The sequence below is a fragment of the Mastigoproctus giganteus genome, chromosome 1, assembly GCF_048544385.1.
Source record: "Mastigoproctus giganteus isolate SK-2022 chromosome 1, ASM4854438v1, whole genome shotgun sequence".
Classification (NCBI taxonomy): Eukaryota; Metazoa; Arthropoda; class Arachnida; order Uropygi; family Thelyphonidae; genus Mastigoproctus; species Mastigoproctus giganteus.
Genome location: NC_143575.1, coordinates 145854599 through 145874932, shown reverse-complemented (window position 1 = coordinate 145874932; position 20334 = coordinate 145854599). Strand labels below are relative to the sequence as shown.

General features: G+C 36.5%; 1 protein-coding gene across 1 annotated transcript in view; it reads left to right on the top strand.

The window, feature by feature from the left end:
- LOC150091179 (protein Loquacious-like) overlaps nt 1-20334 on the top strand; it is a 333917-nt gene that overhangs the window by 182078 nt on the left and 131505 nt on the right. The window contains exon 6 of the mRNA XM_090382502.1: nt 13885-13988. Within this exon, the coding sequence (XP_090238628.1) occupies nt 13885-13988 (104 nt within the window). The remainder of the gene's footprint in view (nt 1-13884; nt 13989-20334) is intronic.

Below are 20334 nucleotides of genomic sequence, written 5' to 3'. Positions count from 1 at the left end.
CACTTACGAAACACAAGTTTAGCGGGAGCCAAAGAATTGTTGCTAATATTTTATTACATATAATGCATTGTGCATCGGGAGCATCATTATTTCCAACACATGTAAAGCCGAAATTCAAATAACTGTCGCCATACTTTCGTTTTGGTCCTTTATTAGTTGGTTCCTGTTTTTTCACTTCGGATTTTTGAGGAACAAATGGCTACGATTGTTCATCCTCACTTTCAAGTGTGACAATATTGTGTTCGTTTTCATCGACCACAGTTGCACTACTAGAAGTACTTTGCTTCTCGTTTTAAAGTTCCTTTTTTCAACCACAAATCCATGGTCACATATTTTAATAATAATATTTGAAATTCTAATAATTATCAAAAAAAATTTATACAAGGAAGTGAGTTTAGTTATGATATCAGTTTGCTTCCACCTCTCCTTCAATTTGTGTACTCCAGGCAAAATCGCATATGAATGGCATCTTACATCACCACATTGCTACTTTTTTGTAGGTATCATTACCTGCATGCATACTTCTCTATGCAAAGCCCGCCAAAATAAAGTGTTCTGCCGTCTGTTTGATTATTAGTCTATGCCAGTATATTAATAACCGAAAAAAAGTTATGTTAATTGTTATAATGATACAAAAGTGGTGTACACTACAAATATGCAAAATTTATTATTATTTTTTTTTTTTTTTAATTGTTAATTACAGTTTTTCACAGAACACAGTTTGAGAAACGCAGCTCTAAATAAATATATTGTTTCCTAGGAATCCATTCTTTATCCAGTTTAATCGGTTTAAAAACAAGGAGCTCCAAACACACACGACCAGCCAGGGGAGGGATGTCTGCACAGGAAGGGGGGGGATTATGCTCTTAGTTATGGATCATATTAAATGTAAGCAGTTGATATGGATGGCCAGTGCAATGATGAGTCAGTTTAGTGTGATATATCATTGGAAAACAAATTAATTAGAGCAGGATGTGTTATAGGCCTAGTGATCACTATGTTGCATAAGGAACATAGTGATGAGTATAAAGAAGAGGACTCGGGATAAATGAAGTGAAGTGAAGACAAAATATATGGAAGGCTGGAGAATGGCAGATAACTTTTAAAATTTAAAAACCAGCAGCTTCTCGTTTGAGCATGTTCAGAATTTTACCTACCTAGGTTCACGGATAAATCAATCCAACTCTATTACTAATGAAATTAAGTCATATATCTTGAATGGAAACAGATGTTTCTATGCATATGGAGAATTATTGAAGTCCAGATTATTGAATTGACATTTAAAATTAAGAATGTAGCACAGAATTTTAGTTTTTGAGCCCATACAAGATGTTGATGGATCCTTGAGGATCAGAATGAACAATGAACTCAACTATCTTATTTGAGGTGTGGGCATTGTCAGATCTATGAAGTGGCAGAGACTTGCCTGGTTGGAACATGTTGTGAGAATGGATGATAGCAGAACAACTAAGAGTATAATGAAATGGAAACCTACAGGGAGGAAGGCGAGTGGAACACCATGAGAAAGATAGATGGATGATGTAGAAAATTACTTATGAGAATAAGACCACAAGAATAAGAAGTTGGAGAAGTTTGACTTCTGGGAGGGCTTATTGGTGGAACATTGTCTAGAAGGCTAAGACACCCCCCGGGTTATAATGCCAGAAGAGGTTTGAGGACTAACTATACAAACAAATAGAGTTTGCCAGTAAATCAGAATGTCTTATGGGGATTTTAACTTTCCAGATATTGACTGCAACTTGTGGTTTGATCATTCACACACCACACTAACAAAACATTTGAGGTTTGAAACACAGCAAGAGAAAGCATTACTCTTGATCTGGTTATCAAGAGTGATTCTTCGTGCATTAAGAATATGCAAATAAAAGAACCTAGGTGGCAGTGATCACAGTGTATGCATTTGGGATTTACTTAAAGATGTAACTACCATCACAGGAAAAGGGAAGGACTTTCTTTCGTAAAGGAGACAATGGTGGTCTCAGACAGGTTTTAAATTCTGAATAGGAAGCAGCATTCAAGCAAATAATCATAGAAACTACTAGGCTTTTCATACCAACCTAGATGTATGTCAGATGAACTAATGAGACTTGTGGCAGAGAAAAAATGCATGGGATAAACAAATTATCAGTTGTGGGTAATCATCGGTGGCGTCCGTCCCTAAACACTATGCCCCAAGTGACTAAACTGAATTATTAACTTCCTAGTTTGTTGTTTGCCTATCCGTAGCCGAGTGGGCAGGAGCGGGAGTGCAGTAGCACACGCTCTTTGAGTAAACTGGGGTTCAAGCCCCTAACTGCTGAATACGGTCGATCTGCCAACCCGCACTGGACCAGCGTGGCAGATTATGGTCCATTTCCCTCAGCATGAATTGTTGAGGAGGCTTCCATCCTGCAGTGGGTTGATAATGGCTGCACTTTACTTTTTTTACTTTTTATATGTTAGCAGCCATTTTAAAGCATTAAAACCGTGTATACAATGCATTTTATTATAATGTATGTATGCATTATGGTTTATCGTAAATAATATGTAGAATAAAAAAAAACAAGATATTGTACTTTTTAATTTTAATTAAAAACAGAGTTGCAAAATAAAAATAATGAGTACTAACATAATACATATACTGTACATGTGTATTCAACTTTTACTCATCGATATCTTCATCAGAGTTCAATATTTTCCACATAAGTGACACTAGATGCAGATGAGGTAGATGGATGGGCATCTGATAATGGAGAAACAGCTGGGTTTTCCACTTTTTTTAAAATGTTTTTATAGAAGATTGCATAGTTAGTTTCTTTTTTTCTTCAAAAATCTCACTGTAGCATGCTAGGCAGTCATAAACGCCTCTTTTCACTTTTGCAATTCTTTCCATATTTGCGTCGTCTTCTTATTCAAAGATTGCCAACCCCCCAGAAATTGATTTTAAAGCTGCAGCCATTTTCTGCCTTTTAAATGTTCTGGGAGGCTGTGGAATATCCAGTTCTTCTGTTACTTCAGAATTTAGATGTGTCTCTATTTCAAATATTTTATCGGTTGTTAATTCCTCAAAATGCAAGCCCATCGAGAAAGATCGGTCAGTCGCATTTTGAGGTTTGAGGTTATCCGGTTCAGGTATCTTTGCAACTGGGAGAGAAAGGGATGGGGAAGCTTCCCTTTCCCAGACCCTAAGTGAACCAACGGTTGACCGTCTAAGATAACCTAGGCAAAACAAGTGTTGGTCCTATTATATTATAATATGAGGAATCACCGATTTCTACGTGGCATGGCATGTAAACCAATGTTTGTTTACTGGCTAGATTATTTTTATTAACCAAGAACAGTTCAGTATAATTATCATATAACAATTTTCTGATAATTACTGTAATAAATAAATTTTTTAAAAGTTTATTTATTTAAATCTTACAGTTATGTTCACTATTCATTTGGCATTTCGTTTTATAAGGAATTCTATCTATTGACAACTTTAAGAAATTTTGAATGAATTGTAATGTTCATAAACCGAGAGGTGCAACAAATGTGTGGTCTTATAAGAAAGGTATTATCGGTTCTGTGAATTGCAGCTTCTGAAAACTAGGCACCTGCATGATGATTAGAGCTAATGGCATTCTTCTTCTTCTTGCTCATGCTATACTCATGAGGTGGTATAAATTCAAATTGAGAAGAATGGTTCCAGGAAAGGCATGTGGAAATGTGCATTCAGCCACCAGGTAGTTGATGGTTGGAATTAGCTTCCATCTGTTGTTGTGGAAGTGGATAGTTTAAATAAATTCAAGGAAGAATTAGACAACTATTGGAGATGGAAAGGTGGTGTGTGTGTGTGTGTGTGTGTGTGTGTGTGTGTGTGTGTGTGTGTGTGTGTGTGTGTGTGTGTGTGTGTGTGTGTGTGTGTGTGTGTGTGTGTGTGACCCTAATGCTGTTTAAGCTTGCTTTCTTGCATCATTTTTCACTACTGATACCAAAATTTGATAACCTTTAGATTTCTGTAAGATATTTGTCATATGAATAGGCTGTATATGCCATCATTTGTATGCAACCACTTGAAATCAAGTTGCTGATGCTTTATATTGAATGGGAATATTAAGAGTATCAGTCTGCCTTGCTTTTGATTGTGGGTGGATAAAACATTATCTAGCTATTGCCATTCCTGCAATGAGTGCCAGTCATCACTGAAACCAGAAAGCTGTTGATTATTGAATATACCGAGACACTGCTTATTCATTTCCATTTTTAACTTTAATTTACAGTCTTCCTGACCTTTTGAATAGGGTTAGATAGTTTACTGTCTTTAGGATTAGATGGGGGCCAATTTTGAGTATGAGACACTGCTGCACACTTTGTCCTCAAAATTGGACTGTGGTCTGATGTAAATGCAGAATTGGAACTAGTTTCAACTTGTGCATTCTCATAACTTCAGAAAAATCCTCTCTAACATGCTCCTCTACAAAAAGGTGGAACATGTAAATGCAGAGCACATTAAGACTGGACAGATCCTCATTTAACCTGTCAAGGAACTTTGATGTAGATAGCAGGGTAGATTGAAGTTCCCCCATAAAAAATTAGATTGTAACAAAAGACTTTGAAAACAGCATAACAATTGTGAACATTAATAATGTTTCTTCAAAGTGTATTTATGTTGTAGCCACCATAAACTAACCTTGTTTATATAACAACTGTGCCGAGCAATATATTAACCATATAAAATGACATTGTTTCTCAGAGAGTAAAAACAGACTTTAATACGTATTAAACCGATTATTATAAAATCTAATTCTTTTGCAGGGGAAATGATATGTGCTTCATACAAATGAGAATTTTGTGTAAACTGAGTTTGTTTTAACAAGATTTTACTGTATTAGCAAAAAAAAAAGTTTCTGTATCACACGTAGTACTGTGTGTGTTTAGAAATGTAGCTACTTATCCTCTGAAATGGATTAGAAGCAGTAGCAATTTAGGTGTCATTGCAGCATTCAAAGTGATTGAGATGAGATTGATTCAAAAGGGATGTAATTTTTATTTATATGATGAAAAGAATATCAAAAGCTTTGCATTCAGTCTGAGTAAAATTATCAATTATATTTGGGTGCATAATAAACTTTTACATATGTTAAAACAGCAACTGCAATGAATGGAGGTTCATTCAAAACATTTGGTAAAGACAAAGTTATTGCATCAGACAAAACAAGTAATTACTGTGTATTCCAAACTTAAAGCTGATGAACCAGTGAATACAACTCCAAGCTGTGCAATTCAATAAATCTTTCTATTGAATTGTTGGAAAGTGCAGCAAATTAGATCCAAGTTATGACCACCATAGTGGTTCACCTCACTGAAGCATTGATAAACAATAGATGTTACAGTGATAAAATTCATGAAAATAAATCTGCTATAATTTTCTGTCATTTAAGCAGATGGGTAGACTTAATTCAATAATTCAGTAAAAATAACAATTAATTATATATCACAGGTATGCTTAGCCTTTAAAACTCATTTGGTGGCCTGCTCTTCATTTTGCAAATAGATCATCCTCTGCACACGATACATTTACAAACTTAATAGTAAATCAGTTTTCTCCCTTGTATCTAATGAATTTATTTACTGTTGCCCCAAGTGTAGCGTTGGCATATAGCATATTTTATTCCCCCCCCCCAAAAGGATTAGCAACTATATTCATATATTTTTCAACTTTTTTTTTTTTTTTTTTGGTTTGTTTATGATTTTTTTTACCTTTTTATACAATTTATTTCAAAGCATTAGTTGTGATATCAATTTTCTAAGTAGTTTATAAGGTGCTTGATATTTTGAATTATTTAAAAGGGAAGAGAGCAAACCTAAGAGGAAATCAAAGAAGCAACTAGCCAAAGACGGAAAACAGTGCTGGTTGCAATTAAAGTCCAAGCAGCTGACACTCCCGATCACAGAAATTTCAGAGAAAACTTTCGAACTTAAAATATTAGAACATTGAAAGAGTTCCTTGTGGTGCATGGAGCACTTGTTTAAAACATTAGAAGCTGTATCATTCGCTTTTTCTGATTATATATGGTGGGTCATATGATATCCATTGGGAGAGTGTATAGGAAATAGAAATCTCTTCAAGATGCCTGGTCAGCATGAAGAGGAAAAGAACAAACCCTCCGACACATAACAGTAAGACAAAACAAATGGCCCTCAGTCCCCAGTGGCTTTCACTCTCCCTCTTATGACAGCGAGAGGATCAGAGTGGAAGCAGAGGGTGCTAAGAATCTCTGGGTACGACCAAGCTGCCATGCACAGAAACTGAACTTGGTCTGTTACAACGTAAGATCGCTCATTGGTGAAGACAGGATATTAGAGCTGGAAAAGGAACTAGAAAATGTGAATTGGAATATCATCAGTTTGGCTGAAACAAGAAGAAGAAATGAATCACTTATAAGTTTATTAAGTGGAAATCTGCTGTACACCAATGAAAACAGTGAAATGAGCAAAAGTAGAGTTGGCTTTCTGGTTCATAAAGATATAAAAAACAACATTTTGGAATTCAAAAGTACATCTCCAAGGGTGTCAAGACTACTACTCAGGATTTCAAAGAGGTATAAGCTAAAGGTTATAATGATTTATGCACCAAGATCGAGCCATGATGATGAAGAGGTTGAAGAAATGTACACAGAAATTGAATCTTCTAGATGAACAGAAAATTTACTACACTATCATTACGGGGGACTTCAATGCTAAGATTGGAAAGAGACAAAACAGTGCAGAAAGAGGAACTATAGGAAATTTTGGAATTGGTGAAAGAAATGAAAGAGGTGAAAGACTTGTGGAATTTGCAGAATCTCAAGGAAAGACAGTAATGAACACTTTTTTCAAGAAAAGGGTGAACAGAAAGTGGACACGGAAGAGCCCAAATGGATTAACAATGAAATCAACTTCATCCTCACTGACAGGCGCCTCCGTAGCCAGTTGGGAAGGAGCAGCAGTGCATAGCACACGCTTCTTGATTAGACCGGGGTTCGAGCCCGTCACCACCAAATACGGAGGATGCGGAAAGGTCAAGGGAATGACCACCGCATATTCCTGGAGCAATATGGCCTTAGTTGCTAATGCTCCTAAAAACCAAATAACAAACAAACAAACCTCACTGACAGAAGATATATCATGAATGATGTTACTGTCCTGAACAAGGTAAATGTTGGAAGTGATCACAGAATGGTAAGATGCACACTTGATATAGATGTAAGAAAAGAAAGGAAAAAACTGACTCGAGTAAATAATACAAAAGTCTTTGAGATAACAGAAGAGGAGAAAAAGCAGTATGTACTGGAACTTAAGAACAAGTTTGAGCTTCTGAAGACTGCTCAGGACCAAGATAACAACAAGGAATACTACAACTTTCTGAAAGTGATAAAGCCCAAGAAACCTATTGGTAAAAAGAAATCCAAAGAAGAAAAAATTAGTCAAGAAACACTTGTCATTGATGAACCAAAGATGACAAATCAAGCGCAAGAAAAACACTGACAAGGAAAAAATTGAGTATACCGAGTTATGCAAAGCCATTAGAAAGAGACTCAGAGAGGACATTGAAAATGTAACACAAGAAAAGTAGAACAAGCATTAAGGGAAAACAAAGGATTTAAATCAGCAACCATGAGCAGTACAGAAAGACAAATGATACTGAAACTGAAGAATAGTGATGGCGTACTTATAAATAGCAGAGAAGGCATAATTCAAATAGCAGAAGACTATTATAAAGAGTTATACAAGAAGGGAGGGAACGATGCCAGCAGTGGGGAAGATGGATCAAAAATTAGTAACACATACAACATTCCTGATGAGGTAGAACATGTGTTGAAGAAAATGAAGAATCAGAAAGCTCTGAAGGGAAGATAAAGTTACTTTAGAGTTGTTAAAATTGGGAGGAAGAGACATGACACAAAAACTGGCAAGACTCTTCGCAGACATTTGTGCAAGAAGGGGGGTCCCTTGGGGTTCTGTGCTTAGTGCCACGCTCTTCTCCATCAGGATTCAGGATAAATTCAATAACCACATACATACCTGTATGCAGACGATCTGGCAATCTCATGTCAGTCTCAAAACATGCGTGTAATTGAAAGACAGCTTCAAGGCACAATTAACAAGCTTGTTCAGTGGGCAAAAAATAATAGTTATTGACTCTCAAAGCAAAAAACAACAGCAATACACTTTGCAGTAAACGAAATCTACATCCCGATCCCAATTTACTTATCAACAAAGTATTAGATTTCTTGGAATAATTCTGGATAAAAAAATTAAGTTTTTTAGAGCACATTAAGCATATCCATACAGCCTGTCTACGAAAGCTGAATCTACTTAGGGCAATTTCTGCTATGTCATGGAGTGCTGATCAGTACATGCTGCTACACCTATACCAATACACTAATTAGATCGAGAATAGACTATGGGGCTCTTGTGTATGGCACAGCAAGAAAGAGTGTATTAAAATGTCTTGATCCTGTACATCACAATGCTCTCCGAATTGCCCTAGGAGCTTTTCGTACATCACCAGTTCAGTCTCTATACAGAAGAACATGAACCGCCACTATTCCTTCGTCGGCATGCGCTGCTATTAAATTATGCAGCTAAGATCAGAAGTTTCCGGCATCATCCTATATGGCAATATCTTTTCACACCAAAATGGGATAATTTGTATAAAAATAAACCTTTGCAAAACGAACCCTGCGGCATTATATTACAGAATTTAAACACATCTTGGGATCTAAATATGGATAAAAGGAAAGGTAAAGTGCAGCCATTATCAACTCACTGCAGGGTGGAAGCCTCTTCAACAATTCATGCTGAGGGAAATGGACCATAATCTGCCACGCTGGTCCAGTGCGGGTTGGCAGATCGACCGTATTCAGCAGTCAGGGGCTTGAACCCCGGTCTACTCAAAGAGCGTGTGCTACTGCACTCCCGCTCCTGACCACTCGGCTACGGAGGCACAACTCCAAATGAAAGCATGGCTACCCCGCCATGGCAAATATTGATAAACATTTCCAACAATGGGGAAAGCATACCTTTCAAAATTGCAATATTAAGCAGATTCATGCAGCTCATTCCTTTCAGTTCTCTTGTTATACTCAAATTTACACAGATGGCTCCAAGACAGACACTAAAGTAGGTGCAGCTGCAGTACTGCCAAATTTAACTATATCTCGTCAGCTTCCTTTGGAGTGCAGTAGTTACACCGCAGAACTGTACACTAGCCTGATGGCATTAAAGAATGTAAAGCAGTCGTCATACCCTGAAACCATAATTTATAGACTCCTTAAGCGCTGTATCTGCTCTTCAGCGTGAACTTCCTTCAAATCACCCCTATTTACAACAAATTCAAATAAATTTAGTGCAGCTTCATACAAACAAGCAAAAAATAATATTCTGTTGGGTTCCTGGACATTCTGGAATCACAGGCAACGAAAAAGCAGATTTTTCCGCCAAGAATGCGAGTCTCATAACATCAGACAAACAGATTCCTTACACCGATTACAAACACTTCATACAATGTGCCGGAAGAAAAAAATGGCTGTTCATTTGGTAGAAGAACAAAACCAATAAATTGTTCCAAATTTAAAATGATCACAAGCTGTGGACATCAAGCCTCAGAGGGAATAGGAAGAAAGAAGTTGTACTTTCTAGATTGCGGATTGGACATACCCACCTACCTCACAGTTACCTACTCACACGGAACGATCCTCCACTATGCAGCAACTGTCAAACTCCACTCACAGTAAAACATCTTAATCTTGATTACCCATTGTACTTAAGAGAAAGACAAACAGCTTTTTCACATCTATGTTCCTCAAATCAACCTACTTTACAGAAAATTCTCGGAGACTGACCAGATATAAATGATCTCTTTACCTTCCTGAGAACAATAAACAAATTCCATCTAATCTAAATCCACCTTGCTATTTTGTTTATCAAACCTGTACTAAATAATATTGTAATAGGTGCATTATGACCTTAGTAGCCCTTGCACCAATAAATCAAACCAACAACAACAAGACTCTTCACAAAATGCATTAGAAAAGGTGTGATGCCTAATGAGTGGAATAATGCAATCATTGTTTTGCTGCATAAGAAAAGAGATAAATTGGAAATTATAGACCAATTAGCTTGTTATCCCACATTTACAAGTTCATAAGGATCATTACTAACAGATTAGAAAGAATACTTGATGAGAATCAATCAACCGAAAGAGCCAGCTGGCTTTAGGACAGAATTCTCAACTATGAATCACCTTCACGTAATGTCACAGCTAATGGAGAAAGCAAATGAATATAAAACACCATTATGCCTGGCATTTGCAGATTATGAAAAGGCATTTGACTCCATACAGCATAAGGTAATATTTCGGGCACTGGAAAGACAAGGCATAGATGCCCCATATTGATTTTGAAGAAAATATATTAGTATGCTACCTCCTTTATTAGACTAGACAAAGACAGTAGTAAATTTAAAATTGAGAAAGGAGTTCGACAGGGAGACACAATATCTCTGAAGTTGTTTACTGCTGCCCTTGAGGAAGCTTTCAGAAGATTAGACTGGTTGCAGAAAGGAGTCAATGTGAATGGGGAGTACCTAAACCATTTATGATTTGCAGATGACATTGTGGTCATAAGCCACAATCCCAAAGAATTAGAGGAAAATCTTAATCAGTTATGCAGAGTTAGTAAGGATTTTGGATCAAAGATGAATATGGCTAAAACAAAAGTAATGATGAACAAGTATGCCACAGAAAGGGATATAATGATTGAAGGAGCAGTAATTGAAAAGGTGGAGTCATATACTTATCTGGGCAAGTCATTAGCTGTAATAATGAAAAATGGTTGGAAGTCAAGAGAAGAATAAATTTTGGATGGATAGCATTCAGGAAATATACTGAGGAGCAATATCCCAATTTGTCTGAAATGTAAAATAATGAACCAATGTATACTCCCCCACCATGATTTATGGAAGTGAAACTTGGGCCCTCACCAAAAGAATGGAATAGAACCTCAGAACTACACAGTGGAGAATGGAACAAATTATATTGGGAATCAGATTGTTAGATAAGAAGAGAAACACGTGGATTAGGCAGCAAACTCAAGTAAAAGACATTCTTATCAAAACTAAAGAACTAATGGTCTTGGGCAAGACATAGCTCGAAGACACGATGACAGATGGACTAAGAAAATAACGGACTAGTACCCAAGAGGAGCTAGAAGAAAACCTGGAAGACAACAACGAAGATGGACAGATGAAATTCATGAGTTTGTGCGTAATAAATGGATGGCCATTGCACAAAACAGAAGGAACTGGAAAGTTGCTGGAGAGGCCTTCATCTTGCAGTGGATTGAAAATGGCTTAGGATAATGATGATGATGATGGCAATAGGAAATGAAGGAATTTGGAATCCACAAAAAATACAAGGGATTTCCGAAAAGTAAGGTAACACATTTTTCTCTCGATGATATTTAATAATACAAAGTTGAAATTGCACACCAAGAAATAAGTCAATATCTACTACTTCCCCACAAAGTCTCCAGTTTTATTGATGCACTTGTTCCAATGATGGATCAGTTCATCAATACCGGTACCGAAGAAGTCCATGCCCACACGTAGTAACCAACATTGCACCACCTGACGAACTTCCTGATCTGTGGTGAAATGTTTTCCTGAAAGGTGTTTTTTCAGAGGGATGAACAAATGGAAGTCTGAAGGTGCTAAGTCTGGACTGTAAGGGGGGTGTGACAGAGTTTGCCAACGATTACGGTGCAGCAAAATCACGCCACTTGGCAGGAGTCCTGGTCGTTTGCGTCAAATGCTGGCTTTCAGTTTTTTCAATGTTGCACAGTAAAGCTGTGCATTGATTGTTTGTCCCTTCGGCAAGAAATCCACCAACAGAGTGCCTTGGTGATCCCAGAACAATGTGGCCATGACTGCCTGCTCGATGTCAGGCTTCACTGTCAACACGGCCCGCTTTAAATTCATTGCACCAAAACCACACCTGCTTCCTTGTCATCAACTTTTTGCCATACACAGTAACCAGTTCGTGGTGAATGTCACTTGGTAAAGTCCCTTTTGCTTGCAAAAGGGGAATAACTTCCCGAACATTATTTCGAAGCCAAATAGCTTTGAAACATTGTTTCAAAGCTATTTGGCTTCATCATCAGTGAGTGGGCAGTTACCCTGGCCACTCATTGTTGAATCCAAATATCTTCAAAATGATCGTCTGGGTGGTGGTAACTAGTGAAAATAAATAACAGTAGTCTTCTCTACTAGAGAAGCATTATTTATTTGTAGTAGTGCAATACCAGCTATCTCATTGTGAAGGCACCCACAATATGAGATACAGTTAAAACAATGCCTTTTACACTACATACGTAGTTCAAATTTATGGGTAAACTATGGTGTATCTACACTGATATTATATAGTTAATTACCAAAACCCATAAGAAATTATGCCTTGTGCATTTCATCTTCTAATACATTATTTTTATACACCATTTGGCATCTCTCATATTGTGGAAATAACTTCGCAACTGTGATGGCATGTTGCATTGCCAGGGTGCCTGCCCACTCACTGATGATGAAGCCACATAGCTTCGAAACGATCGTCTGGGTGGTAATATCCAGTGAAAATAAATAACAGTAGTCTTCTCTACTAGAGAAGCATTATTTATTTGAAGTAGTGCAATACCAGCTATCTTGTTGTGAAGGCACCCACAATATGAGATACGATTAAAACGATGCCTTTTACACTACATACGTAGTTCAAATTTATGGGTAAACTATGGTGTATCTACACCAATATTATATAGTTAGTTACCAAAACCCATAAGAAATTATGCCTTGTGCATTTCATCTTCGAATACATGCACATAAAAATAAATTTTCTGTTTATACTTCAGACAGCCATGCAAAGGTCAGAGGAACTTGCAAGTAAATCCATGATTGTAAATCCACTGTGTGTGAATTTATATTCTAATTTTTCCCATCATTGTACAGATGGTTCAATAAACTTTCCATATGCTGTATTGCCAGTTCATGGCCGCCCCACAATCTCATTATCTCTCCTTAATACACTGTATTTACCATAAAACATAGTAGTAGGGTTAACTGAGATGAAATTATTCATCTCAGAACCCTACTATGTCAGCATTGTTTGCCCTAATCAAAATCTCTAATTTATTTATAATACTCCATACATGGTTATATATGTGTAGACAAATTTAAATTTTGTATTTTATTCATTTTTAACACCCTGTATAGTGCTCAGTCATGTTTTTCCTCGTGGCCCATGATTGCTTTTGGATTTTGCACCTGTTTCGTTCTCTATATGTGCATATTGTTTTAAAAAACATAGGGCTATAGTCTGATGATTTGGGCCTGCATTTTGTGGTTTGTTGTTGGACAATTGGTTTTTGTGAATGACATCTTGTAAAAGTTGCAGTATTGTGACATCCTTGATAACAACAGATGATGCCCTGTTAAAAAGTTTGGCTTGTGACCATTTGATTTTGGGAAAATAATGTGACACTGGATTGCTATTTGGCTATTAGAACCACTGTGGGACTAATTGGAAATATGTGTGAATACTCATCTATGAAGACTAATGCTACTTGCCCAATTAAAGTGTTCTGTTGAAGAAATGAGAAAATCTTTCCATTTCCAGCATGTATCTTAAATTGATGAAAAGTGTTCCACAAAGACTGTGCTATATTGCAATAGTCCTCGTACCATATTAAAATCTTAGCTACAAACCATTGTTTTCTCTTCTCTTAGTGCCCCATTACATTTAGCAACATTTCAGAACTTTGGTAAATATTAATATAAGTGAAAGCATCAAGTATAATTTTATTATTTTAGGAATAGGCAAGAGCAAGAGGCTTGCTAAAAGGCAAGCTGCCCACAAAATGTTGGAAAGGCTTAAAACATTGAAGGCTGCTGAAGAAGAGAGAGGACAAGAAGAGGTGAGTAGATAAAGCTGGCTGAATTTAAAGTTAACTACCTAAAATCTGTTAAGTCTGTTTGCGAGTTTCTTGATTTGTTGAAATAAAATACAATAAATGATTTGTGTATCGTGCTTTCCCCATGCTTTTCAAATGTTACTCCAAGTTATGAATATAAATGAAGCTATTGTGTAAGGATTTTTCAACCTCTATTTATATATTAAATCAGGGCTGTCCAAACCACAGCCCGCAGGACAATTTTTTGCGGCCCTACTGTGGGTTAGGCCCTTCTGATTTTCACGCATGACAAAATAAAACTCTCATCGCAAAACACTACTTGCAAGTGCAAACCTAGCTTCTACATGCAACTTCAAGTGCATTTCGTTGCGTCCATGCTAGATGTCTCATTTCAACGTGCATGCTCCGGGGTGGGTTTCCCGTCGTTAGTGTCGTTCGTTCGTTCACCAAGGTTGTGTCACTGTGGCTCACCAAATTACTAGATACGCATTACGATTGATTTCCATGTTATCTTCAATATACTTCACTTCTACTTAATAAATTACTACTTATCGTCAAACAACCATATTGAAGAAGAAAAGCGGGCATATCAAAGCTGATGGGAATCAGACTATTTGATTACAAACAACAAGAATAAAATTCAATGTCTTGTTTGCATGCAAGTTTTACCAGTGCCTAAAGAGTATAATGTGAAATGACACTACACTATATTGCACAGTAAAAGGTTTGAGTTGTATATTGGGGAATCAAGAAGCACCATTATTGCGGAATATAAGAATAAATTGATGCATCAAATGAGTTTTTTTGCTAAACTTAGCACTGCACAAAGTTCTAGCCTTGCCGCTTCGTACAAAGTAGCATTGGAATTAGCGAAAACAAAAAAATCTTTTAGTGACGGCGTGATTTGGAAGAAATGTGCAATTTAAATGGCAAAACAATTTTACCCCTTCATGGATTATCCCAAGTTATCTCGTTTTTAGTTTTAAAAGTTATTTGGAACTACATAAAATTTCTCGGGATAAAAGCAAACAATAATACCTCCAAATTTAGGACTGAAACCTATTTTTCTCGGGCATTTATCTGGCTAATTTTGAATTAGACAGATAAATCCCGAGATTTCTCGGTATTTTATTACGCCTGGCAGCAGATGAGTGGCTTTCATTTTGCTTATATTGTACAGCAATATCAGAACAGTAGCGCATGTTCCTACGTGCCGCCAGTAATCAAAATAAAATACCGTATTTCCCCGTGTATAAGATGCACCTTTTTTCAAAAAATTTGGGGTCAAAAAACTGGGGAATCAAGAAGCGTCTTATACATTGGTTGTAAATTTTTTTTACTTGCATTTCCCGCTTTTTCGCGCTTGTTGTCTTTGCATTCATTGTTTCGCACTTGTTACCGGTATATTAGGTTACGTTTTGCCACGTTCTGCCCAAAAATGGCTCAGAAAAGATTTTCGTACAGTGCTGAATTCAAGTTATAAGGAGTTGTATGAATTTTATGATGAATAAAACTTGAGTTCAATAACTTTATGTAATACATTGTTTTTTCAAATTTCGGGCCCCAAAATTAAGGTGTGTCTTATACATGGGGAAATACGGTAAATGCTGAATACGGATAAGTGTTAACTAATCAGAAAACAATATCGAAAAATATTTCGGTGCCCTCTTCAACTGCCGGCCATAAGCGACACTTACCTTGCCTATCCACTTGCAGCGGCCATATATCAGAATGTAGCTAGTTCACGATTATTGCTTGTGCGTTCCACTTCATTTTTTAAATTCATTTATATAATGAGTAGTGAATTGGAAACTTCTGGTGAATCCGGTTCTGATGAATCTGCTTCAGGTTTTGATTCAGATGAAGAAGATGGTGATGTCAGTGTTTTAGATGCTAGAGAGTGGCACAAAATTTTGGAACTACGATGGCTCTTAGGCATTATAAAAAGATAAAACAATACCTTAATTTCTCAGATAATGAGTCATATGATGATGCAAATATGCACCCAAATCCAAAACTAAACAAGACTTATGTCTGTTGCCTCTTAGAAAATAAATTTGTCTCCATGTTCCAAAAAGAGACATAACAATAGATGAAAGCTTGATGCTGTACAAAGGAAGACTCAGTTGGGTGCCGTACATGCCATCGAAGCGCTCGAGGTTTGAAATAAAGTATTATATGCTGTGTGAATCCGAAAGTGGCTATGTTTGGACTTTCATAATATATGTAGGAAAAGGCACAGAAATGGATCCAGACTTTATTGGTCTTCCAATGTCTATGCAAGTGGTTTTGACTCTCATAAAGCCTCTGTTAGGAAAATGATATTGCCTCACAGTGGACAATTATTATACCAGTCCCCAATTAGCTGATATTCTCATCACAAAGAAAACTGATGTTTATCGTACTGTGAGACTAAACAGAAAGGAAATGCCCAAAATGCTGAAGAAGGAAAAGCTGAAAAGGCAAGAGGTTGCTGCTTTTCAAAGAGGGAAAGTTATGGCCTTACGTTGGAAAGATAAAAAAAGATGTAGTGTTATTATCTATGGTCCATAATCCTTCTCAGGAAGAAATAGGGACTCGAACAGAAGTAGTGAAGAGACCCAAAGTAGTTTGTGACTATAACTTTTCCATGGGAGGTGTAGATAAAGTTGACCAGCATTTTGGCAAACTATCCCCTGCCCAGGAAACGGATGAAAAAATACTACAGGAAGGTTTTCTTTCACCTAATGGACCTAGCTGTGTGGAATTAATTTCTACTGTATAAAGCCACAATTTCAGATGGCCAAAAAGCTTTTTCACCCTTGAATTTCAGATTGGACCTGATTGATGAAATTATCAAGAATATCAACCTGCAAATTCCACCAGTTAGAAAGGGAAGACCATCCTCAACATCCCACCCAACTCGCTATTCACCAGGCCATTACCCCGCTGATATTCCACCAACTGAGAAAAAGAAGTTTCCAACTAGAACTTGTCGGGTATGCTCCAAAAAGCAGAACAAAGATGGCAAGAAAATTTGCTACATGTGTGAAACATGTGAAATTGGCCCATTGCATCACTCCTTGCTTTGAGGGCTGCCTTTTTTTATGGAATTCAATTTGTCTTTCAGGGAATAAAGTAAGTTTGCATTTCTTTGTGTTTTTCTGTTCCTTTCTTTTAGCACAAGTACTAATTTATTAAAAAATCTGTATAATTTGCACACTTTTTGGCATACACAAGATAACTCAGGATAGCCCAAATAGGTTAATTACTCGCATGCATTTTCTTTCTACTAAAAAATTTATAAAAAACACAAAAAACTATACAATGAGTATTCGCATGATGCATACTTTTAATCTGTAAAATAAAAAAAGTTGAGCCGTTATGGCACATTTTCAGGGCAAAAATGTTCCGGGAAGAGATTAATGAGCCGAAATTAGCCGAGAAGTTTGAAACAGTGGCATTATCTCATCAGACTATCGCAGGGTGTGTAGGATACATGGATCAATATGTTTCAAAAAAGCTGTGTGATTCAGTGGCAAAATGTGGGTACTTTTCATTGTGTCTAGATGAAAGCACTGATCAAGCAGACATATGTCAACTGTTAATTTTTGTTTGAACTATTCAGGAGGACTGATCAAGCAGACATAATTCAACTTTTAATTTTTGTTCGAACTATTCAGGAGGACTTTACTATTAATGAAGAACTGCTCAGTCTTATATCTTTGCATGGGACTACTAAAGATACTGCCGACCGGGCTAGCAGAGTGGGTAAAGTACCTGCCCAGCAACCCAAAGGTCGCGGGTTCGATTCCCGCCTTGGGCTTGGATCAAAGTACTGCAAAAACCTTGGGAGGTGCAATATGGCCACAGAAGCCGATGCGCCAACAACTACCAAATCACAAATCACTAAAGATACTGATATTTTCAAAGCAGTTCAAAACTCTGTTATAAACTATGGAGGATTCGATAAATGTTCCTGCATTGTCACTGATGGAGCCAAAGCTATGATGGGGACTGGAATCGGGTTTTGTGGACTATTGAAACAAAATAACATTAACTGCCCTATCATTCATCAAGAAGCACTCTGTGGAAAATCTCTACGTCAAGTCAATGCCATGAAAGTAGCTGTTAAAAGTAACGAATATTATACGAGGAGGTTATAGACCCATCATATGTTTCGCGATTTCTTGAGTGAAATGGATGCTGCATATGGCGATTTGCTCCTCCATTCTGATATTTGCTGGTTAAATGCCGAAAAATGTCTGGAGCACTTTTTTGCTATTCGGAAAGAAATACCCATATTTCTTAAAAACTAGGTGAAGTCTGACAGAACAGAACTTGAAAATCAAATGTAAGATCCCACCTTTTTATCTGATCTTGCATTTTTAACTGATATGACTAACCTTTTGAATGAGTTGAACTTAAAGCTGCAGTGCAAACAACAGAATATTGCCAACTTATATGACCATTTGAATGGTTTTAAAAGTAAAGTGAAGCTTTTGAAATCAACATTGGCCAATAATATTTTCATAACATCATTTTCAGCTTGTATAAAGTGCATTGAAACAATCATGGAGGCCTTTGAGAATCGATTTGGCGATATTAAGGAAATTGAAGGAAATATTTCAGTTTTCATTTAACCATTGACTGTTAGCATTGAAAACGTAAGGTCTGACCTCCAACTGGAATTGTACGATTCGAAACCCGACCACCCTTTTTATACTGGCAGAATCGAAAAAGGAGATGATTTTTTAAAATTATTACCAAGAGAGTGCTATCCGAAATTGAAGTACTTTGGACTCAAGGTGGGCTCAATGCTCAGAGCACATATCTTTGCGAAAGCACTTTTTCAACAATGAAATTCATAAAATCCAAATACAGATGGTCATTGACTGATAAATCACTTTCACATTTACTGCAGTTGGGAACTACAAGCATCGATAATGATACAGCTACGTTAGTAAATGAAAACGAACAACCGCAGAGCTCTCATTAAAATGAAATAATAATTATAAACAATTGTATCTTGTCTACTGTTTCAATAAAAACTTTTATAAGCAACATGACTTTCCTTTATTACGAAAATTTTAGAAGTGCTTGCTAAACCTAACGGTAGGACTCTCCAAATATTTTATTATCTGTATTGTATTTATTCTGGATGTGGCCCTCGGATTGATCTTTTTTTTTTAATATGGCCCTCAGATTACCTAAGGTTGGACAGCCCTGTATTAAATTATAGAGTAATTATAATGATCATAGACATGAGCAATAACAGATATATTTAGCTACATTAATTTGATTAAAAAAAAAAAAAAAAACTAAACAAAATGACTCTCTCTCTCTCTCTCTCTCTCTCTCTCTCACGCAACCTTCCCCCAGAAAAACCCTTGTTTATGCAGTTGTGATTCATAAAAATATTCATAAAATAATGGCTGTTATTTCATTAATTCAGCATGAGGTACTAATTCTGAAAATGAACAACTTCAATTCTTCTAGTTTCTCAATAAATTAAGAACACAACATAACATTTTATTTAAAGTCTTAAATGATAAAAAATCTGTTGACAGTAAACAAGTTAAACAGCTATGTTATACACTGGTTGGCATCTATGTATCACATGACAAAAATACATTTTTAATTGTGCTGAAACAGGACTACTTTATACAACTCTCCTAGATAAAACAGTGTTTTTTTTTTTTTTTTTTTTTTTCAAGGATGAAAAATGTAGTACTTAGAAAATCTCAAAAGAAGGGTTAATTTGTGTGCCTGTGCATGAACATACAGATTCTTGGATGACAAGAGAAATATGACAGCATGACTACAGTAATTTGATATAGAAATCAAAATGGGGGGGAAAGAAAGAGAGAGAGAGAGAGAGAGAGAGAGTGCCAGCCAAAAGGGATGTTGTTTATTTCATTCTAATGTAACATCACACCCTAATCTCAGCCTGAAGAATGTTAAATTTGTTTTTCCATCCCTCAGTTACAACTTCTGAAGTGTAAAGATACTGTTTCTTCCTTTTTCATTCTTCTTTTTCCTACTTATTGTAGAAGTAATATTTCAGTATTTGTACTACAGCTTATTGAGATGGGTTTGGTCCCAGCTTAACCAGCAAAATTCATATTTTGATTTTTAGCCATGATGGGCATTCTAATTTTTCTTTGTGTTATTGTCATCTGCTTTTGGCATGTAGGTATCCATTGAAATGTGTGATATATATACTTTTGGATTTTAAGCTGTTCTCTTCAGTAGCTTCAAAACTATCCTTTTGCTTTTAAATTATTCTTGGGCCATTCTTTTGATTTCTATTTATTTATGTCGTGATCACTGTACCTCTGTTTTACATTACTACCTATGTTGCAGTTAT